Source organism: Hyla sarda, chromosome 3, assembly GCF_029499605.1.
Source record: "Hyla sarda isolate aHylSar1 chromosome 3, aHylSar1.hap1, whole genome shotgun sequence".
In the NCBI taxonomy this organism is placed as follows: Eukaryota; Metazoa; Chordata; class Amphibia; order Anura; family Hylidae; genus Hyla; species Hyla sarda.
This window is the reverse complement of record NC_079191.1, coordinates 113823835-113848526: the sequence shown is the minus strand read 5'-3', so window position 1 is coordinate 113848526 and position 24692 is coordinate 113823835. Positions and strand designations below refer to the sequence as shown.

The 24692-nt window shown below is 39.4% G+C and overlaps 1 protein-coding gene across 2 annotated transcripts in view; it reads right to left on the bottom strand.

Moving 5' to 3' along the window:
- CLSTN2 (calsyntenin 2) overlaps positions 1-24692 on the bottom strand; it is a 1059217-nt gene that overhangs the window by 265563 nt on the left and 768962 nt on the right. For both annotated transcript variants that reach the window (XM_056564871.1, XM_056564872.1), the window contains exon 5: positions 15141-15290. In XM_056564871.1, the coding sequence (XP_056420846.1) occupies positions 15141-15290 (150 nt within the window). The remainder of the gene's footprint in view (positions 1-15140; positions 15291-24692) is intronic.

The window sequence follows — 24692 nt, the reverse complement described above, 5'->3', positions numbered from 1 at the left end:
TGTTGTCACATTGCAATGAGACACATGAACACAAAAGACTGTTCTACATATCTGAGCATAAAGAGCTGTCATTTCCAAAAGTCACATATAGGAGTATTCTGAAATAGGCAGCAATTTACGAAAAATACATAATTACACAAACTACAGAAAAGCCAGAGTGTCATTGTTTGTACAGACAGCTCCATCTTACTTAAAAATCCCAGATAGAAGAAAAGAAGGCTTGCAAATAAAACACTGAAAATCCCAAGTGACGGACTGTGCCAAAGAAAGGAGGTATCAAACAAGCCTTTAATATGATGGGGTCATCCATGCCAGGTTTAAGCGTCATTTCTCTTCCTGCTATAAAAGGAAATTGATTCAATCTCAGCAGGAAAAGCAAATGGAATGCTTCAAAAAGTGCAAAACAACTCAGAATACAATCAACAAAGGCGCTTCAAATATTTGTGACGGTACAGAGAAACTTGTAGATTTTCTTGCTCTTTCTTTACCTTAAATTTTTAGAGGGCAGTTGTCTCATGAGTATAACCCTTGTCTATGTACCCTGCAATGACATATGGATGAATACATTCCATAGTCCAACCACTGATTTGAATGAATGTCCAAACATGGTGATAACCAGTGAACGCCAGGAGTTAGAGAAATTAGACCTGTGGCTACCAGCTTTCATTTAAAAAGAGTTGTCATTATGAGAAACCTATCAAAAAGTAAAAAAAAAAATTTTTTTAAATCTATCTATCTATCTATTCATTGTCATTCAGTGTCATTCAGCCACTATATGGTCTCCCCATACTGCCAACACCTCCAAGCTGTGTCATTCACCCACTATGTGGTCTCCTCATGCTGCCAACACCTCAATACTGTGTCATTTAGCAACTATATGGTCTCCTCATGCTGCCAACACCTCCACGCTGTGTCATTCAGCCACTATATGATCTCCTCATACTGATGCCACCTCCAGGCTCTGTCATTGTGCCACTCTATGGCAGTGATTCTGAAAGCGATGCCTGTAGTCTGCATGTCTTACTGAATAACAGTATTATTTTACTATCCAAGTACACTACATATGCGTGTTAGAACAAAGTAAAGTGTTCTACACCCCTATTGAGGCTCTCTGTAGGCCATAAATAGCCGTTTTTAATGCAGATTTGCCGCAAATAAATTTGGACCGAACCAAATTTTTTCGGAAAATTTGGCGAATCGGCCAAATCGAATTTTTCTAAAGTTTGCTTATCTCTACCAAGTTATGCTAATTTATAAATGGGGGTGTTCAAGTCTCAAGTCTCATTACATTGTGCAGCAGCCCTGGTCTGATGATATTTTAACAACTTAAGGACCGGGGGGTTTTCCGTTTTTGCATTTTCGTTTTTTGCTCCTTGCCTTTAAAAAATCACAACTCTTTAAATTTTGCACCTAAAAATCCATATGATTGCTTATTTTTTGCGCCACCAATTCTACTTTGTAATGACATCAGTCATTTTGCCCAAAAATCTACGGTGAAACGGAAAAAAAATCATTGTGCAACAAAATTGAAAAAAAAAACAAAACGCCGTTTTGTAACTTTTGGGGGCTTCCGTTTCTACGTAGTACATTTTTCGGTAAAAATGACACCTTATCTTTATTCTGTAGGTCCATACGATTAAAATGATACCCTACTTATATAGGTTTGATTTTGTCGTACTTCTGGAAAAAATCATAACTACATGCAGGAAAATTTATACGTTTAAAATTGTCATCTTCTGACCCCTATAACTTTTTCATTTTTCCGTGTATGGGGCGGTATGAGGGCTCATTTTTTGCCTGAAGTTTTTAACAGTACCATTTTTGCATTGATAGGACTTATTGATCGCTTTTTATTCATTTTAAATGATATAAAAAGTGACCAAAAATGCACTATTTTGGGCTTTGTAATTTTTTTTGCGCGCACACCATTGACCGAGCGGTTTCATTAATGATATATTTTTTTAATTCGGACATTTCCACATGTGGTGATACCATATATGTTTATTTTTATTTACACTGTGTTTTTTTTTATGGGAAAAGGGAGGTGATTCAAACTTTTAATAGGGGAGGGGTTAAATGATATTCATTCACTTTTTTTTTCACTTTTTTTTTGCAGTGTTATAGCTCCCATAGGGACCTATAACACTGCACACACTGATCTTTATCATTGATCACTGGTTTCTCATAGGAAACCAGTGATTGATGATTCTGCCGCATGACTGCTCATGCCTGGATCTCAGGCACTGAGCAGTCATTCGGCGATCGGACAGCGAGGAAGCAGATAGGGGCCCTCCCGCTGTCCTGTAAGCTGTTCGGGATGCCGCGATTTCGGCGCGGCTATCCTGAACAGCCCATTGTCGCTTTTAGCCGCGCGGCTCAGCTCTGAGCGCGCGGCTAAAGGGTTAATAGCGCGCGGTGCCACGATCGGCGCTGCGCGCTATTAGCGGCGGGTTCCAGCTTCACTATGATGCCGGGCCCGCCGTGATATGATGCGGTGTTACCGTGTAACCCCGCGTTATATCACGGGAGCAGGACCAAGGACGTACCAGTACGTCCTTGGTCCTTAAGGGGTTAATTTACCGTAGATTTATTGATGATTTTTTTTCATTTGTATGACACTCTTGATAAAGCTTTACAATTTGTTTCACATTTAAATAATAACATGTGGGGTCTCACTTTTTCACCTATTATTTCTGATTCTAATATGGTTTTTCTGGATTTAGAGATTTTCAAAAGCCTGGGGGGTGTGTTCAGACACGCACCCACTTCAAAAAAGTGGATGTGAATAGTCTGTTGGATGCTAATAGTTGTCATTTCCATAGATGGATATGTAATATCCCTTATGGTCAGCACCGCAGAGTACGTAAAATTTGCACCTCAGAAGGTGATTTTATGTCAGTCTAAAATTCTACAGGATAATTTTTTAGAAAATAAATATCCTAAACAGATCTTAAAAAAATGCTTTTAAAAAACCCTTCCTTTGAAACAATGTGATTTAGTAAAACCTGTTAAAAATTTGAATAAAGTATCATCTGATTCGAGTAATAAAAAATCCCATTATAATGGGACAAGCACTGGTCAGTATTAAAACTAGATCCTCTTTTGAAAAAACATATTCCTCCTAAGCTGGGTATAACATTTCGAAGGGCAAAGAACCTAAAAGCACTTCTGGCCCCCAGTAAACTAAGGGTTAAACCCAAGAATAGGTACTTATACTGCTGTATCAAATGATACCACTCATGTGACCCGGTCAGGTGATCGTCAGGTGGGCACCTTTCCGTGTGGCTCCAGCCGTTGCTTGTGCTGCGACTGGATAGCTCCAGTGGGAGCTCGGACATTAAATTACAATTCCACAGGTCAGATGTTTAGTATGGGAACATTTTTTACATGTACCTCTAGCTATGCTGTTTACTTACTTACTTGTGCGTGTGGAATTCAGTATATTGGACAAACTATTTAGACCGTTCATCAAAGGATGAAGAAACATAATTCCAATATACTGAATTCCCTTATGAAACACAACGTCCCTCGCCATGTTTTTCTAAAGCATGGAGGAGACGTTAGTGTGTTACAATTGGCCATCATTGAAACTATACTTCTTGATATTAACAGTTTTCAAGCCCTAATCAACAGGGAGTCTTATTGAATCTTTATTTTTATCACATTGGCCTTGAAAGGGCTTAATGAGGTTATAGAACAAACTAATGTTTGATCTAATGCTATTAGAACATTTTCAATGTTTTATAATGTTTTTTACGTTTCTTTTTTATATTCTCTTTTTTATGTATATATTTTTCATATATATTTTGTAAAATGTGTGTATTGGTGATGTCATTTCCTGTCATGTGATTGGAATTGTGGGTATTTATTCTGAGCATTAAGAGGGACATTTATCAATGTTTGCTTATGTATTCTTTTTTTTAGTAATTTATTCCTTACTTTTTTTTTGCTTATGTGTGACTGGTTTCAGCCTGTTGATAATTTTCTTTCACGTAAGCAATTTTTCCTTTTCACTTTGGTAGTAGCTTTTTCTGCTCCATGTTTGAGCTGGAGTAAATTTAGTCAATTTTTAACCTTGTTGCGACTTTTGAAAAATTTACTACGTAAGCAAGTTTGAATTTTCTTGCTTTTCTTGTTCTTCATGCAAATTGTCGCACGAAAACAAACTTAGTCGCAGTTGCGACAATTTTGTGACAATTATAGTAAAGAAAACCTGACTAAACCCTGTCACGATTCGGCTAGCTGGTTGTGGATCCACTGTGTCAGTGAGGGATTGGTGTGGACCATGCTGGTGGACCGGTTCTAAGAGGCTACTGGTGTTCACCAGAGCCCGCCGCAAAGCGGGATGGTCTTGCTGCGGCAGTAGCAACCAGGTCGTATCCACTAGCAACGGCTCAACCTCGCTGACTGCTGAGAAGGCGTGGGACAGAAGGACTAGGCAGAGGCAAGGTCAGACGTAGCAGAAGGTCGGGGCAGGCGGCAAGGTTCGTAGTCAATATGGAAAGCAGGAGATCTGGTAACACAGGCTTTGGACAACACTAAACGCTTTCACTGGCACAAGGCAACAAGATCCGGCAAGGGAGTGCAGGGGAAATGAGGTGATATAGCCAGGGAGCAGGTGGAAGCTAATTAGGCTAATTGGGCCAGGCACCAATCATTGGTGCACTGGCCCTTTAAGTCTCAGAGAGCTAGCGCGCGCCCTAGAGAGCGGAGCCGCGCGCGCCAGCACATGACAGCTGGGGACCGGGACGGGTGTGTGACTTGGGATGCGATTCGCGAGCGGGCGCGTCCCGCTATGCGAATCGCATCCCCGCCGGCAATGTCAGTGCAGCGCTCCCGGTCAGCGGGTCTGACCGGGGCGCTGCAGGGAGAGAGACGCCGTGAGCGCTCCGGGGAGGAGCAGGGACCCAGAGCGCTCGGCGTAACAAACCCGTTGATAAATGAACCCGTTGATCTAAGTGATTTTTGTCATGCCTGAAAAAGTAAAGGGTTAGGTTTTGTAACATGTAGCATGTTTTAATAAAATAAGTTTTCATCATCACCCCTGGATCACCTTATTGGCAGTGCCTATTATCCTCCATGGAGTTTGGAGTGGTATTGGAATCTTTTACAAGGATGTGGCTGACATACAGTCTTTGTTCAAATTAACGGTGCATTTTTGGGCATCAAAATTTGTTTATATTTGACTCCGGATGCTGCTGTTCTGATATCTCCTTGTCTCCGCTGCATTGTGCTAGTTTTTTGTTTCTGTAACATCTTGTACCAGCAGGAAATGCCCACTTAGCCAGTCACTGGTCAATGGTTTCCCTCCTCAGCCAGTGATTGTCAGACCCTGAAAGTCCCTGCAGGGAGATCATGTAACAGGAACACGTTAAAAGCAGGGACTCATCGGAACGACAATGACGGGACACAGGGCATGTTACTGCTGGAGACATATTCCATTGAATTACAATGGAGCCCATCTCCTGCAATGATTTGGATTCGGCAGTTAGCTTGGGAGAAGCGCACAACCACATTCTTCACCGAGCTATAGCTAGAGATTGGAGGGAGACTCCACACTGAAATAAAAAAGGAGTGGCTTATCCATCAACTCTCTCATTCTTTCTTTTATTAAGCAGACATAGGCCGACATTTATAATTATCTTTAGACTGTTTTTGTGTCTAGAAAACAGGGCTTATTTGTGCCTTTTTTGTGTCTTTTGGTTTACACATTTCTGCTGATTTTGAGTTGCAATCCACTTATTTTGACAATACACATGATATGGAAGGGTTTTATGAACTGTGCTTTTTGTGGAAAGGTGCAAAAAAGGCACAAAGCCACTGAAAAGTCTCTAAAACTACACCAGCCCAGACTTAGCTTAGCTTTTTGGTGTAAGTGAAGAGAGAAATTTCAGAAAATGTGACCTGCACAAAATTTATCAAATGCTCTGTTACTATTTCATAAATGTGGTACTCCTACAAATTACCAGCACTCAAAAAAGGTGTAGACAAATGCTTCACTTACAACCACAATGATAAATGCCGGCCATAGAACATAAGAAGACATAAGTGTCCTGTGACATGTTTGATGCTAGCCAAGTGCTGCTTAAAAATCCCAATGCAATGACTGTGTATCCTTAGCAACCAAATTGTCAGGCATGACTCTGCGGCTCAAGTCTGGTTTTTAGCGTGGAGCTAACAGTAGAAGAGAAATAGTATCTTAGCACCAGTCCCATTGGTTCTCATCTCAGACGGCAACATTAATCAAATTTATCAGATTTAGGCAAAAACATATTAGATCATTACATTAGATTAGGCATCTGGATTTCTTAACCAACATTTCTATCTTTATCTCGACATCCTCATATCATATGTTATATGGGATTTTATTCTAATTATTAGGCCATGACCTTCTTTTTCAATCGGAATACAAGTAAGGCATATAATAATATTACAGGACATGGGATAAAGAACTCTTTGGCTGTGACTATATTCAATTTCTGCTTGTATTGAATTATTGGAGCCACCAAAGATGACTTAATTTTTAACAACAGTTAAGGAGAATGTTGTTCAGTGTTGCAAACCTCATTCTCTTTCCCTAAGCATCTTGTTTCCAGAGTATGCGTTCTTTGCAATAGCATTGCTTATCTTGGCTCAGATTCCAGTTAAGTCTTTGTGACTCACTGATATATGGAAAACTCAAATTGAAACTGATGAGCCAGTTAAGTTGATTCTTTTGGCCGTAAAATGAAAATTCGCTACGCACATATTATCTGTAATTTACAGAGGGGATCGGTACTGAATGGTCAAGGTTCTAACACAGAGACATTGTTGTAAATACAGACATTAGATGGACTCAAAGGATCAGTTAAGGGTCTTTTTTGTGACTATATGTCACATTTCACTTCTCTTGTTTTTAAAATATACAGTATTAGTTACACAGCTGGTTGAAACAGGCATGCAATACAAATGAAGCAGAACTGAATTTTCTATCTGCCTCTTTTGTGATGATGGATTTCTAGCTTAATATAAAATTCTATGTTCAACTACAATAAAATTATAATAAGTTCTTCTAAATGAAAATCTCATTTGTTTGTCAATCGAACAGAACTTTAAAGCACTACTGTCATTTAAGTGAACTTTTGACATGTCACTCAGACATGTCAAACAGTAATATGTGTCAGGATATTAGTGCTGAAACCCCCTCCAATCGTTAGTTATCGGTGTGCAGGCAAACTGATTATAGGGGATGGCTTTCATTAAAAATGTACTCCACTGGCCAAGCTTTCGGAACATTTTGTTCTGAACTCTGAGTGCGGGCTGCGGGGTCCTTGACGTCACGACCCCGCAGCCCACACCCAACATTCGAAACAAAATGTTCTGAATACTGGGCCAGTGGAGTACCCCTTTAAAGTCTATGGAGCTCCATTGAGCTGCATTGAGCTCCAAATTGGTTAGTGTAGCCTCACCCAGCTATAACTAACAATTAAGTGACTTTAATATGCTATCTTTCCATTCAACAAATCATTCAACAAATCGTTCTATAAGGGTGGTTTAAAACCTAACCTAAGATAAAAATCTGAATTAAAATGTGATGCCTTTTTGGAGCTAGGGCCAGAAGTGGATTAAAAGGTTATGGAATATATTTTATAAAGGAAGGACTATTACTTCTCCTTCTTGCTTTATCTATGTCTGACTTTGGTTCCAAAAACTGCAGGATAAGCTATGAAATTTAAAAATCTTTTGGAAAATAGACAATAGATTTTGTGAAAGAAGGGAAAGTTTACCACTTATTTTGGGAAGAGTCAATAAACACCTCTCTGTATTTTATTCTTTAGTGCAAATTGAAATTTCACTATATCCTTATAATTGAGAATTTTCCTTCCCCTCTCAGCTTTTTTGCCTACTCTGTGCTCTATCAGATCCTATTTTTGTTTACATAAAAGTGAGCCTAAAATGTAATAGTATACAATGCTTACAGTCCACACTTGCAAAATATTTTGCAATGTTCAGGGCCGGCATTAGGGGGGCGCGGCAGTTGCCGAGGGCCCCCATCCTCCAGAGGACCACCTGCAGCTTCCTTAATACACATGGGTCTAGAGAGTGTGCGTCGGCAGCAGCCTGCAGCATTTGGTTGTGCACCTAGCTGTAGTTAATTACTGTTAACAGCAGAGGTGCACTATACAGGTGCCAGAACGTTAAACAGATTTTTAAAATACTTCTATTTAAAAATCGTAATCCTTCCAATACTTATCAGCTACTGTATACTAAAAAGTTATTTTCTTTTTAAATTTATTTTCTGTCTGACCAGAGTGCTCTCTGCTGACACCTCTGTCCATGTCAGGAACTGTCAAGAGCGGGATACGCTTGCTATGGGGATTTGCTTTTGCTCTGGAGAGTTCCTGATATGGACAGAGGTGTCAGCAGAGAGCACTTTGGACAGACAGAAAAGAAATTCAAAAAGAAAAGAACTTCTACTGTAGTATACAGCAGCTGATAAGTATTGAAAGGATTAAGATTTTTAAGAACTTTCTCTGTAGTATACATCAGCTGATAAGTATTGGAAGGATTAGGATTTTTAAATAGAAGTATTTTACAAATCTGTTTAACGTTTTGGCACCAGTTGATTGAAAAAATTAATTGTTTTTCACCGGAGTACCCCTTTAAATGAAAAAAGTCATCCTGAGTTATAGTTTTGGTGAACAGGAAACTGATAAGGGGTCACTGACTAAAATATGTACCTTAGGTCTGGAAATATGTCCACTGAAGACTGCTTCTATCTTCTCTGAATTGCACGCTGGAGGCAGGCCTGGCCGGTTAATTGGCATATTAATTGTCTGTGACTCTACATCCTAGTGACCTCGAGTTGATGGTCAAGTGAGCGCATGCGCCAACTGAGCAGTCACGTAACCAGTGACAATGAATATGCAAATTTTGCTGTCGGGGCCTGCCTACAGTGTGCAATTCAGAGAAGATAGTACGTATTTTATTCAATGATCCCCTCATCAGACTCCTGTTCACCCACAGTATAACCCACTATATTGGGTTTAGTGTGGGTGAACAGAATTACTGTTTTCCTTTAAGCCCAATTATCATTACAATGCTGATATATGTGTGTATATGTAAATTTAAGAAAAGGATCAGCGATAAATCATACTACCATTTATCACTGATCTTGCATGATTATGCCCTAAAAATTATCAGTAAATGTAAATGCCATTCATGTTGACATTTCTATTTTACACAATTTCTTGGGTTCTACACAACCCAATTTGAGCAGGACATCAGCTGTATAATGCTGCTGGCACCTGCAAGTGATGGTGCATGCGTAGTTGCTATGACTGCACTGTTAGGCTAGGTTCACACTACGGAATTTCCAACTGGGATTCCACTTACAAATTTCTGTTGGAGATTTACAGTGAGGCAGAATCCCATTGCCTGCAACTTAACACAATGTGAATCTCTAGAGGGGACTCACCCCTGCTTTTGTGGCTCTGGCCAGGCCTAGTCTATACTCAGCACTCCTCCCCCTGTCCTCTGCACTCATAGATATTAGGGATTCCAGTACTGATCAAACCTCAGGCATAAGTGATGTCATGCCCTGTTCCCCTGCATTTCTTAAAGGAACAGGACATGCAGCAAATTAATCCCACATCTGCAGCTGATCACTCCACGCTCTCCGGTGTAGTAGTTGTCTACTGTGGTGGGGGCACACAGGGATAGCTGCAGCTGTAAATCTGTTTGACAGCTGTCACTGGCTGCCTGTCTGCCTCTGCAGCCAAAAAATTCACCTCCCTGTGCCCAGAACTACATGCCCCGGGCGTCGGGCAATATGAATTCCACTGCAGTGGTATTTTTTTATATAACCATGCATATAAATTTGTGTGTTTTTAAAGGGGATATATTGCTTGTGGTTTGTGCCCCTGACACCAGCAACATTCCTGATATGCCACTCCGTCTATATTGGCTGAATTTGACAGTATTGATGGTACAACATTTTAGCATTTGGGGCCCCAATTTTAATCATGCCCAGGGCCACACTTTGTGTAAAACTGGCCCTGGCATTGTTTTATTTATTAAAATTACAAAGAAAAGGTTGGTAGCTTCCTACATGTTAACTGTTCATTGGATCTGTTCATTAGATGTTGTACCTAAAACAACTAGGTGCTAAAACATAGCCATTCACTTAACATAGGAGTTGAGGAGAATACTGTTGTTAAGGAAAAGGGTAGTAATTGTCCATAGACAGATCTTAGGCTTTAACACTCGGGTTTTTTCCGTTTTTGCATTTTCGTTTTTTTCCTCATTACCTTTAAAAAATCATAACTCTTTCAATTTTGCACCTAAAAATCCATATGATGGCTTATTTTTTGTGCCACCAATTCTACTTTGTAATGACGGTGACACGGAAAAAAAAAATCATTGTGAGACAAAATTGGAAAAAAACGCCATTTTGTAACTTTTGGGGGCTTCCGTTTCTACACAGTACATTTTTCGGTAAAAATGACACCTTATATTTATTCTGTAGGTCCATACAATTAAAATGATGCCCTACTTATATCGGTTGGATTTTGTCGTACTTCTGGAAAAAATCATAACTACAGGCAGGAAAATTTATACGTTTAAAATTGTCCTCTTCTGACCCCTATAACTTTTTTATTTTTCCGGGTATGGGGTGGTATGAGGGCTCATTTATTGCGCCGTGATCTGAAGTTTTTAGCGGTACCATTTTTGCATTGATAGGACTTATTGATCGCTTTTTATTCCTTTTTTCATGATATAAAAAGTGACCAAAAATTCACTATTTTGGACTTTGGAATTTTTTGGCGCGTACGCCATTTACTGGGTAGTCTAATTAACGATATATTTTTATAATTCGGACATTTCCGCAGCCGGTGATACCACATATGTTTATTTTTATTTTTATTTACATTGTTTTTTGTTTTTTTTATGGGAAAAGGGGGGTGATTCAAACTTTTATTAGGGGAGGGGTTAAATGATCTTTATCTCCTTAACGACACAGGACATATATTTACGTCCTCCGCCGGCTCCCGCGATATACCGAGGCTTCACGCGGTGTCCCTGCGTCATATTGGGTCGTTCCTGGCGGCTATCAACGGCCGGGACCCGCGGCTAATACAGGACATCACCAATCGCGGTGATGCCCTGTATGAACCCTTCAGACCCGGCGATCAAAGCTGACCGCCGCGTCTGAAGTGAAAGTGAAAGTATCCCGGCTGCTCAGTCGGACTGTTCAGGACCGCCGCGGTGAAATCCCGAACAGCTTACAGGACATCGGGAGGGCCCTTATCTGCCTCCTCGGTGTCCGATCGACGAATGACTGCTCCGTGCCTGAGATCCAGGCAGGAGCAGTCAAGCACCGATAACACTGATCACAGGCGTGTTAATACACGCCAGTGATCAGCATCAGAGATCAGTGTGTGCAGTGTTATAGGTCCCTATGGGACCTATAACACTACAAAAAAAAGTTGAAAAAAAGTGTTAATAAAGGTCATTTAACCCCTTCCCTAAGAAAAGTTTGAATCACCCCCCTTTTCCCATAAAAACAATAAAACAGTGTAAATAAGAAAAAAAAAACATATGTGGTATCGCCGCATGTGTAAATGTCCGATCTATAAAAATATATCATTAATTAAACCGCACGGTCAATGGCGTACGCACCAAAAAAATCCAATGTCCAAAAAAGTGTATTTTGGTCACTTTTTATACCATTAAAAAATGAATACAAAGTGATCAAAAAGTCAGATCAAAACAAAAATCAAACCGATAAAAACTACAGATCACGGCGCAAAAAATTAGTCCTCATACCGCCCTGTACGTGGAAAAATAAAAAAGTTATAGGGATCAGAAGATGACATTTTTAAACGTATACATTTTCCTGCATGTAGTTATGATTTTTTTCTTATATTTTTTTTCCATATAAGTAGGGGATCATGTTAACCGTATGGACCTACAGAATAACGATAAGGTGTCATTTTTATCGAAATATGCACTGCGTAGAAACGGAAGCCCCCAAAAGTTACAAAATGGCATTTTTTTCTTCGATTTTGTTGCACAATGATTTATTTTTCCTTTTCACCGTGAATTTTTGGGTAAAATGACTAATGTCACTGCAAAGTAGAATTGGTGATGCAAAAAATAAGCCATAATATGGATTTTAAGGTGGGAAATTGAAAGGGTTATGATTTTTAAAAGGTAAGGAGGAAAAAACGAAAGTGCAAAAACTGAAAAACGCTGAGTCCTTAAGGGGTTATTCACTTTTTTTCTCACATTTTTTTTGCAGTGTTATAGCCCCCTTAGGAACCTATAACACTGTACACACTGATCTTTTATATTGATCACTGGTTTCTCATAGGAAACCAGTGATCGATGACTCACTGAGCAGTCATTCGGCGATCGGACACCAGGAGGCAAGGTAGAAGACCCTCCTCGCGTCCAGCAGCTGTTCGGGATGCCGCGATTTCACCACGGCGATCCCGAACAGCTCCCTGAGCTAACCGGCATGGTTTCACTTTCACTTTAGACGCGCCGTTAAACTTTGAACACCGCGTATAAAAGGGTTAATAACGCGCCGCACTGTGATCAGTGCCATGCTATTAGCCACGGGTCCCCACCGTGGCCCCGCGTTATAGATCGGGAGCGGACTCATGACGTACCGGTACGTCATGAGTCCTTAAGGGGTTAATGGACAACCACAGTTTTACTTTGCACAAACTTTGATACATCTTCCTATTGCTATGAACAATTAATTCATCTATAGCTATATCCCTATGACATCATCTACAGGGTGGGCCATTTATATGGATACACCTTAATAAAATGGGAATGGTTGGTGATATTAACTTCCTGTTTGTGGCACATTAGTATATGTGAGGGGGGAAACTTTTCAAGATGGGTGGTGACCATGGCGGCCATTTTGAAGTTGGCCATTTTGAATCCAACTTTTGTTTTTTCAATAGGAAGAGGGTCATGTGACACATCAAACTTATTGGGAATTTCACAAGATTTTTACGTAACTTTATTCTTTCATTAGTTATTTACAAGTTTCTCTTTGTTTACAACCATTGACATGTCATCGAGGTTAACAGGTGAGGAGTGGATAGAAATTGTGTTGATGTCTGGTGAACGCAGTAACCGGGTCATTGCAGCAGATTTCAATGCAAGACACCCTACGAGACCATCCATCTCCCATGCTACAGTTAGCAAACTGCTTGCTAAGCTTCGTGAAACTGGTTCAGTGTTGGATTTGCCAAAATGTGGAAGCATGAAATCTGTCACTAATGAAGAAACACCAGTGGCTGTCCTAGCTTCATTCAGCAAGAGCCCACAGCGTAGCACTCGCCGCATGTCACTGGAGAGTGGATTAGTCGAACATCCCTTCGGCGGATATTAGCTACTCACAAATGGCACCCTTACAAACTCCAGCTACTGCAGCATCTCAACCAGGATGACTGAATTTGCAGAATGGGCAAAACAAAAATTGGAACAGGACCCTCAGTTTACGCAGAAGATTTTGTTCAGTGATGAGGCAAGCTTTTATGTGAATGGTGAAGTTAACAAACAAAGCCACCGCTATTGATCTGACACTAACCCACATTGGATAAATCCCTCCAAGACTGTTCGAACACAAAAATTGATGGTATGGTTTGGTATATGGGGTACAAAGATAGTGGGGCCATTCTTCATCAATGGAAACCTCAAGGCCACTGGATATGAGAAATTGCTACATGATGATGTGTTTCCCTCTTTGTGCACTGAAGCAGGCACGTTCCCTGAGTTTTTCCAACAAGATGGTGCACCACCACATTATGGCTGTCAGGTCCGTGCTTTCCCAGATGTACAGTTTCCTAGAAAGTGGATTGGTTGTCGTGGGCCAGTTGAATGGCCCCCAAGGTCTCCCGATCTGACCCCCTTAGACTTTTATCGTTGGGGTCATCTGAAGGCAATTGTCTATGCTGTGAAGATACGAGATGTGCAGTACCTGAAACTACAGATACTGGAAGCCTGTGATAGCATTTCTCCTGCAGTGTTGCTATCAGTGTGTGAAGAGTTGGAGAAGAGGGTTGCATTGACACTCCAACACAATGGGCAGCACATTGAACATTTTATAAGTGGTCAGAAACTTGTAAATAACTCATGAAAGAATAAAGTTAAGTTAAAACCAAGCACATCATTGTTTTTCTTGTGAAATTCCCAATAAGTTTGATGTGTCACATGACCCTCTTCCTATTGAAAAAACAAAAGTTGGATTCAAAATGGCCGACTTCAAAATGGCCGCCATGGTCACCACCCATCTTGAAATGTTTCCCCCCTCACATATACTAATGTGCCACAAACAGGAAGTTAATATCACCAACCATTCCCATTTTATTAAGGTTTATTCATATAAATGGCCCGCCCTGTTTATCTTAATAAACAATGAGTTTTCTTTACGGTAATAACTCAATAGCATGTAACATTTCTTTCAGTAATATGCATGATTCGTCTTTAGTATGTGAACATGTCCTTCTAAATGCATCCTTTTTCTGGTACAATACACAGAATAAATTCAGCCTTCCATGTTGTGTGTCTGTTGCTTCCCGAAATATCGCAGCAGTGGAGGGAGTACTTGGAGTATCTTGGCTGTGTTGCACCAGTTATTAAATTATTGAAATTATGATACTATATTGTACCCTAGATACAATGATACCATCTTGTTTAAAAAAAACATTACTAAATGTGTTTTCTCATGTTTGTAAGTGCAGACATATCTTATTTATATGCCATAAATTGTTGACCATGGGGGGTTCATAATGGCATGTTTTCATTTTTCAACTATGTGCTTTATGTACAAATAGTTATACACTGAACTGTATTTGTTTTCCAGATCTTTTAACTCACATTCTCATTAAAAGACATTTCTTTCTTTTGTAGTATTGTAACAATATTGGGAAAGGCTTGAGACCAGCGTGAATCCACACTTGTTATAAGGTCATAAACCAACATCAGCACTTAGCTGCCTGTAGGAACAGGGAAGCCTGGGGTTTCCAGAAAGAATAATCTCAAATGTATTTTCAGACTTGGAAAAACAGTGTTATATGGCAGTAAAGAACCAGTACATTACTAGACAGTTTGATATAAAGGTTTTGAAGGTTTCTTACCTTGCCATCCTGGCTTGCACACGGGCTTCACATCCACTCTTACTGTGACTTCTTGAGCTGCATGCTTCTGTCCACAGTCATATGCGGTGACTTTAATCTCATACTGCTGCTGTTTATCATAGCTTAGTTTCTCTGTATTCCTGATGTTTCCTTGAAGATAAAAAGATTGGACAACAGTTATCACTTCAAACTTAGCTCAACAGAGTTCACTGGTTTTAATAATACTGTTCTAATACTTTACAATGTTATGGCTTGATTGCCTGGAAATGGTACTTTTACACATGTATCTGTTATGTCTGGGGACAATTGTGACCACCTTAGGACAAGTGTAGTGTTAACTGTTGTTAACAATATTTATTATTATGTATAACAAGAATGGAAAGGATGTTCAAAATGGGGAATGATGATATTTCGCAGCTCTCCCCCAGTTTAATTAATCCCAAATGCACATCCTAGTGACACCACTTCTTGAGGTAAGCAACACACATGCCTGCAGACATAAACATTATGCAAAAGAAATGTACAAATGTTAAGTATCATTAATTCACTGTTTTTCTTTGTTCTATGGACCACTATGGACCATAGAACAATGAAAAAGAGTGACCTAATATGGTCACAAGCCTTTTGCAGGCACTTTTGGAGGTGAAATTGGTTAGCAAGGACACTCTGGCAAATTTGTGGCCATACAGGCCTATATGCAGTAAGCTATAAAGCACTGTGTATTTTGATACTTTTATATTATAGTCATTCAATTTTTCAATACTTTGCGTTATAATAGCTCTCCTATGGGATCAGACCAGATGGGCAAGACTTCATTTCCAACAGGCATCAGTAAACCCTAAGCACCCACATGACTCCATTGGCCATTCATTTGTTGTCCTTCCATGGACCACTTTTGAGAATCCCACACTGCATGCTAGGGACACCCAACAAGACTTGCCATTTTGGAAATGTTCTTACCCAGTTATCTACGCATTACAATTTGGCCCTTGTAAAAGTCACTTAGTTCTGCATCCTTTGCTTATTTTTCCAGTTCCTAAACCATCAAATTCAAGAACGGCTTGTTGATATGCTGCCTAATATATTCCAATGCTTGACAGGTGTAATCTGTGTTATTCATTTTACCTGTCAATGGTTTTATGTTACAGCGAATCTGCCCATGTATGGTGGTAATTGTTGAAGTTATTATATCTTTTGTATGTATTGTTCACTTTACTCTTTTTCACATTTGAAGCTTACAATACAAATTTACTGCAACATATTGCTTGTAAAACAACCTGGTGAATTAAACTTGCAAGCATTTAGTGTGTTATATAAGTGTTACAAACTGTTTGAGCATTTTGTTTTCTCTGATCTAGAGAGCTAAAATCACAATGTGGTGATTGCACACATTTAACATAGTATTTTATACAGTGGAACATTTAAACTGAAGTAGTAGGATTTTTTTTTTATAACACTGTATCTGTAAAATGTTTGGATCTAGTTTTATTTTTTCAGAACTGCAAGAGCCTTTTTCTGTCTGTGCCATTTTGCTGTGCCAGGGAGAGCTGTACAAAGTAAAAGATAAGGGAAACATGAATAGATATCATTGCTAAATTGACTCTAAAATATGTATACATGTGAACTAGAGGACCAAGAGCAGCCTCAGTGGTTTCCTGAACTCCTAGTACTAGATATTTACTTTTGCTCTTACATCTTTAGACTTCCATTATTTACACCAACTTTCTGGCATGAATTCTATCAAATGTGTTGAGACGCAAGGGCACACTCCATCTCACTAAGCCTTGTCAAGTTATCTAAAAAGAGATGAGGGTGAGGTAAGAATGCCAACCTTTTTTTTATCAAATGTGTTTGGCATATTAATTTGTCCCTTTTACATCCATGCAATCATTTGGAAGTAGGCAAGAGGAGCCAAAAGAGATAAAGTGGCACTTTCTTAGCATCTCTACAACTTTGTTTTACAAACTGGCAAAGTACTAAGGAAGTGTTCACACTAATGCAAAAAGAATGATGCACAGACCTTATGTATAGTCCTCTTCTGCATTTGTTTCTTGCTTTCCACCCAACCCTTCTGGGATACTCCCCACTCAAACCCCTCTACACTCCCCTGTTTGCCATTAAGTTTATGCTGTTTATTGCATTTTGATTTGTTGTTTTTATTTCACATATTTTTTTCTGCATGGATTACGTTTTTCTTTCACATTACTGTCAATCGCTCCATTTGGCAATTCTGAAGAAAAGAACAGTGAGTAATGGCAACGGGCTCCAATATAAAACCCATTTTACCCAATTATAAGTCAATAAGGTTAATGAGACACCATTGGTTTAATGGGGTATGACTTTATGTTTTAATTTTACTCTTCCCCTAAAAATTATACATTTGAGATTATTTAAGTTACCATGCATCTGTTAATGATTAGACTAGACTTAGATTAGACATTAGATCAGATTTCTGTATCTATACACACGGTTTTCTTAAAATAAAAGGCATTTACACACTTACTCCCATCACATAGTCACACAACAAGAAACATAATTTACATACTGGTATAAAAGGCAGATACATTAAAATTTCTCATTTCTGCCTCTAGTGGCCAACTATGCATCTCAACGCACTGGTGAATAGCACATAGAGTCCAACTTTTATACTTCTGTATGCAATAGCTTAATTGTTAATATAGAATTTTCACAATTATATGATGAATTCCCATGTACAATAACACAGTGGGGCAATATAGTATTTAGTCAGCCACCAATTGTGCAAGTTCTCCCACTTAAAAAGATGAGAGAGGCCTGTAATTTTCATCATATGTATACCTCAACTATGAGAGACATAATGAGAAAAAAAATCCATAAAATCACATTGTCTGATTTTTAAAGAATTTATTTGCAAATTATGGTGGAAAATAAGTATTTGGCCATCTAACAACAAGCAAGATTTCTGGCTCTTACAGACCTGTGACTTCTTCTTTAAGAGTCTCCTCTGTCCTCCACTCGTTACCTCTAGTAATGGCACCTGTTTGAACGTGTTATCAGTATAAAAGACACCTGTCCACAACCTCAAACAGTCATACTCCAAACTCCACCATGGCCAAGACCAAAGAGTTGTTGAAGGACACCAGAAACAAAATTGTAGACCTGCACCAGGCTGGGAAGACTTAATATGCAATGGGCAAGCAGCTTGGTGTGAAGAAGTCAACTGTGGGGGCAATTATTAGGAAATGGAAGACATACAAGACCACTGATAATCTCCCTTAATCTGGGGCTCCACGCAAGGTCTCAAAATGATCACAAGAATGGTGAGCAAAAATCCTAGAACCACACGGGGGGACATAGTGAATGACCTGCAGAGAGCTGGGAACAAAGTAACAAAGGCTACATCAGTAACACACTACGCTGTAAGGAACTCAAATCATGTAGTGTCAGACGTGTCCCCCTACTTAAACCAGTACATGTCCGGGCCCGTCTGAAGTTTGCTAGAAAGCATTTGGATGATCCAGAAGAGTATTGGGAGAATGTCATATGGTCAGATGAAACCAAAGTAGAACTTTTTAGTAAAAACTCAACTCGTCGTGTTTGGAGTAGAAAGAATGCTGAGTTGTCTCCAAAGAACACCATACCTACTGTGAAGCATGGGGGTAGAAACATCATGCTTTAGGGCTGTTTTTCTGCTAAGGGACCAGGGCGACTGATCCGTGAAAAGGAAAGAATGAATGGAGCCACGTATTTTGAGATTTTGAGTGAAAACCTCCTTCAGGAAGGGCATTGAAGATGAAACATGGCTGGGTCTTTCAGCATGACAATGATCCCAAACGGACTGCCTGGGCAACAAAGGAATGGCTTTGTAAGAAGCATTTCAAGGTCCTCGAGTGGCCTAGTCAGTCTTAAGATCTAAACCCCATAGAAAACCTTTGGAGGGAGTTCAAAGTCCGTGTTGCCCAGCGACAGCCCCAAAACATCACTGCTCTAGAGTAGATCTGCATGGAGGAATGGGCCAAAATATCAGCAACAGTGTGTAAAAACCTTGTGAAGACTTACAGAAAACGTTTGACCTCTGTCATTCCCAAAAAGGGTATAAAAGTATTGAGATTAACTTTTGTTATTGATCAAATACTTATTTTCCACCATTATTTGCAAATAAATTCTTTAAAAATCAGACAATGTGATTTTACAATTTTTTTTCTCATTATGTCTCTCATAGTTGAGGAACACCTATGATGAAAATTACAGGCCTCTCTCGTCTTTTTAAGTGGGAGAACTCACACAATTGGTGGCTGACTAAATACTTTTTTGCCCCACTGTATATATTTAGTATTATTGCGGAAGATAATATGCTCTTATTGAATTAGGCACAACAACAATTATATATTCTAATCATTTGCTATCTCTAATAACCTCTTTGAACTGAAAGATCTAAGCAGCCAATTTTAGTAACAACAGTGGATTTATTCAGCACAGAGACAGTGATCTGCTTATATAAATTGCTCAATTTAAATGGCTTACAATGTAGCACATTACAAAGAGAAATCTTTCTCATACGCCAGATCTGTAACTGCTCAGCTACTTTCCAATCAAAGAGGAAAAGTTAGAATGAAGCATATTCAAAGATTTCAATCATGGTGCTGTTAATAGAAGCATCCTGTGCAATGAGATGAAGACTGATCATTCCACATTGATTGACATTAGCAACCAAGGGATATTAGCATTTCATGTCAATATTTCTTATACGAAAGCTCTCTTTAAAGGAAGCGGGATTAAAATAAAGAATATTTCTCCTACAGAGAAATTGACATTTAGCAGTATGAGATTTTCAGCTTCTTAAGCTGTGAATTTGTAGTATGGTCTCTATGTGTCCTATGACAGAGTATACTTACGGTATGCAAATTTACTTTCATAATGCCACCTGACTATGGGAATTGTTGTCTAATCTTTTTAGCAAATATATTTTCAATATATTTTACGTGTTTGAGGTCTTGAGAGCATAAGCTTTGTGGGAAATTTTAGCCAGCATTTGTCAGACATACATTTTGTAATAACACCAAAAACAATATTTAAATAGCTCTCCTCTAGCAGAAGAAAAACTATGTTCATTGTGCCATTTCTATGACATCCTTGTAGTTTAACGTCTTACACAAACAATCTTAGAAAATGGCTTAATTATTAACTATCTAGTGACATCCTTGTGTAGATAGATATTTATTCTACTTTGGAACATCATTAAATGGGTATTCCGGGCAAAAACATTTTGGATAGGGGATAAGATGTCTGATCGCGGGGGGCCCGCTGCTGGGACCCCCCACGATCTCCCTGCGTCACCTGCACCTGTCACACCCCCTTCCATAGACATGAATGGAGGGGGCGTGGCGTGACGTCATGTCCCCAGTCCCGGAAACCCGGATGTTTCCAAAACTTGAGACGCAGTCCCCGTATAGAATGCGGGTGATGCAGGGAGATCGTGGGGGTCCCAGCAGCGGGCATAAAGAGTATAGGGTATAAAATGTTTTTGCCCGGAATACCCCTTTAAGAGGTTGCTTGACCAAATAAAATATATTGATGGGATAGACTGTGTAAAAAAGGACTTAAAAAAAAAAAGTATTCAACTATTCTTCATGATCTTCTTTATGATGTTACCCGGCTGGCAGTATTTGCCGTAGCAGACATATTCTGTGTTCCAAAGGACCAAGAAGTTTATATAAGCAGAATCCTTGGCACCATTGGAACGGCAACAGTGTAGGATTATTGAGGAGAAAGCTTTGCTTTTTTGTAACTTATTTTTTTTTTATCCTGATAGACTGCAAGGTGTTGAGGACAGAGATGTACTTGAACAGTAGCTAACCACTAACTTTTTTGAAATCCAAAGACCAAAATCAAACTCATCACAAATAGATGTTTCTGGTTAGATGGAAACTAACCCAAATCCAACCTTAAAGAATGTCAGAATAGACACATGCTTTAGTATTAAAGGGGTTATCCAGCAATAGAAAAACAGAGCTATTTATTTCAATAATTGCTCCCTGTCTATCTCCAGGTTGGGTGTGGTTCTGCAGCTCAGTTCCACTGAAGTGAATGGAGCCAAGTTGCATTACCACACACAATGTAGGGACAGACGTGGAGCTGTTTTTGAAATAAATTAGCTCTGTTTTTCTATATCTGAATAACCCATTTAATAAAAGAGGGAAATAGGCAAATAAAACAAAACTAATGGATTAAATGAATATTATGAATTATACTGATTTTTCTTGTAGTAACTGATGGAGTGGGCAAAGAATTAAATCTAAAATAAAATAAAGAAAAGATTTAAAAAATGTTAACCTCTAACTCCGCTTACTCCCTGAACTTGAAAACAGGTTTAAGGTGGCTACATATAGGCACATGTTCCAAAGATGTTTTTAGGCATCATTAAACTGTAATCTATTCCCATCTGAAAGAATAGCGATAATGCAGGAGTTGGTCTGATCATGGTTAAAAATATATCTCCTCCTATACAGACCAATTTTTGGCCAGACTGTCAGAGCTGACTGCAATATCAGGATTCAGATTGCCAACCTTAAGAGGAAAGTTGGATTTGGTACACTAATGTTTATCAAGGTGTGATGGAGCCAAAGCCATTAACAAGCAAGCATAATAATCACATACTGGCAGAAGGCAGCTGAGGGAAAGGTAACAATTGAGATAAAAAAAATACAAATAAAGTCCACAAAACTGGCAAATAAGAGATATTACAGACCAGTTTAATTTAGTCAGATTTGTTTTTTAATTAGACATTGCATAAGATTTTAAACTTTTTAGAAATAGGCCACATGGAAATATGAATTCTGTAATTTGTTCATATGTTTCAAGAGCTGTTTGGCGGACTTTTTGTCTTTCTTTTATGGGAGAATATATCCCATAGCCCAGTGAGCTCAGCTTGGCTGCAAGAGTACGGTTGGGCTGAAGCACTTGCAGGTGTGGAAAAAAAATTGGTTTTGGTTTGTTGGACCTCGTCAGACATTTTTCTGGTCAGTTATATCCACAACACCTCACATATGTAATATACAATAATATCTAAGTAACTGCAGCTTGGCTCTCATTCACTTCAATAGACGTCAGGCTGCAGTTACCAAACACCTACACTATACAACTATGAAGGGCACAAAGATTCCAGTCAAATTTTACCATATAGTGCAAAGTTACGACAGCTCATGGATAGGGGATAAGCCAGGAGTGGGCACCAATTGACCAGTTATTGATTAATTTAAAAGTTCTGGAAAGCATTTGGTCTGGAGTAAGGACCCAATGCAGTACACAGTGTGCTGACACTGTTTACATGTCTAAAATATATATATATATATATATATATATATATATATATATATATATATATAGTTATTTTTCGGGGAAAAAATTAATGTTGAAGATCAATTTAACCAGGCTGTGAAGAATTTAAAGGCAGAGCAGTAGTTATTTCAAGTTGCATCTAATCTCTTTCTCGCAATATGCCCTAATAGTACAGATATAGTCTTGAGTGTGTCAACCTGACTCAACAATATGCAGTTTTGGGATATCCTAATGCACCAATCACTAATTGAGAAGTAAGGTTAAAGTTGGTTTATATAACATGTTAGAATAGTTAAACTTAACTTTATCTTAGGATCAAGGATCAAGATGAGGCTGACAGCATCCGCATGCTATGGGGTGCTGGTAGCTCCTGGCAGGAGGGGTCTTTAGTTTATGCAATGCAATCTTGGAGTCCCAATGGGTTTTGATGTTAGCCAGTATCCAAAAATTATCCCTTTATCTGCCAGGATCTAATAGGTTGCCAGTGTAACACTGTCAGACATACTACAATGAAATGAAGGAGTACTGCAATGTATATTAGGAGAAATCAAATAGTTGCTGGGTTAAGGTCATAAAGTATAAAAAAAAATATGTATTTTTAAAAAGTAGTGTTTAAAAATGTTGTCACAGCGAGCGCTCCGGTCTCCACCTCCGGACCTGAGCACCCGCTCCCTGTGTCCTCCGTGCTGGGGTCCCGGCATCTCCCGGTCAAACACACTGACCGGGAGCACGGGTCTCACTGTAGCAGGGATGCGGCTAGCGTGGCGGCTGGTCCCCGCTCACGCGCCGCGTCCCCGTTCATCTCACCTGCGCGGCCCCGCCCTCTAGGGCGCGCGCCGGTTTCAGTAAATTTAGAGGGCCAGCGCACCGGTAATTGGTGCGCTGGTTCCACACCTCCCATTGTGATTTCCCAATAAAAGGCACCTGCCCCTTCCTGCCCCTGCTGGATCTTTGTGCCTTGTGCCTCTGAGAAAGCGCTCCCTACAGTGATTATTGCCTTGCCAGTTGCCGTACCCGTTGCTACCGTATACTCGCCTTTGAACCCTTGCTGCCTGCCCTTACCTCTGCTACGTCCGACTACGCTCTTGCCTGCTCCCTGTGTACCACGCCATATCAGCCACCAAAGAGGTCGAGTTGCTACTGGAGGATACGACCTGGTGGTTACCGCCGCAGCAAGTCCATCCCGCCTTGCGGCGGGCTCTGGTGAAAGCCAGTAACCACTTAGAATCGGTCCTCTGGTACAACCCGCGTCATCGCCTCTCTGGTTCAGAGGATCCACTACCAGGCCTGCCGGTACGTGACAATTTTTTTAGGGAAAAGAAGAAATTGTAAAAAGTTTTCCTTATACAGATTCTTTATTTTTACTTTTTCTTTAAGTTATAAAACTATATAACTTATAATAAATGTCATAAATAAAATAACCTTTCAATGTGTTCTTTCCATAATAAGGAATAAAAAGCCATTATAAAGCTCTATTGATGGGAAAATAAAATTGTTATGAGTCTTGGAATGCAGAGGCACAAAAACAGACACAAAAAATGCAAAAAGTGCAAAAAATTTCACATTAAAATGATATCAATTTCATATTGCTATAATCTTAATGACCTGCAGAATAAAGTTAGCATATTATTTATATTTTACAGTGAAAGCTACAAAATCAAACCCTAAAACATTAAAGACGATAAGTTGCTGTGAGATGGTGAAGATACTGTACATGGAACCTACACCCAGGGACATTTTAATGGTTTTAGAAATGTTATGCTTCAATTTTGAAAACATTTGTGAGGTTAAAGGGGTTAGCAATCATGGTGTATAGATTTAACGTCCTAGCACTGGTGCTGTGGATCTAAGCTGAGGTGCCAATACTGCTAATAAAAACTTAATATGGGCCCCTGTATGCCATATAAAATAAATGAATAGCATTTCTATAAAAGTCAGTGCTGTATTGGATTTAAAATTATAATGCAGAGAAGTTATAAAAATCTAAAAAAATTAGTGTATACCTGATAATGAGATGTATCTTATGAAGCTGAAAGTGCTGGAGTGTCCTTAGTTTAATATCGTGCATTATCCAACCTTTGTAGTAACGGCTCCTACAAAATCGGTCTTTTAATCCTGGAGTTTTGCTCCTATAGTTCAAACGATATCCGTTTCGGGGATAGCAGGAGTCAGCCTCGGCCAGTGGCGTCTTAACTGCCGTACACCCTGCTGCAATGTTAGCTAGATGGAATTAGC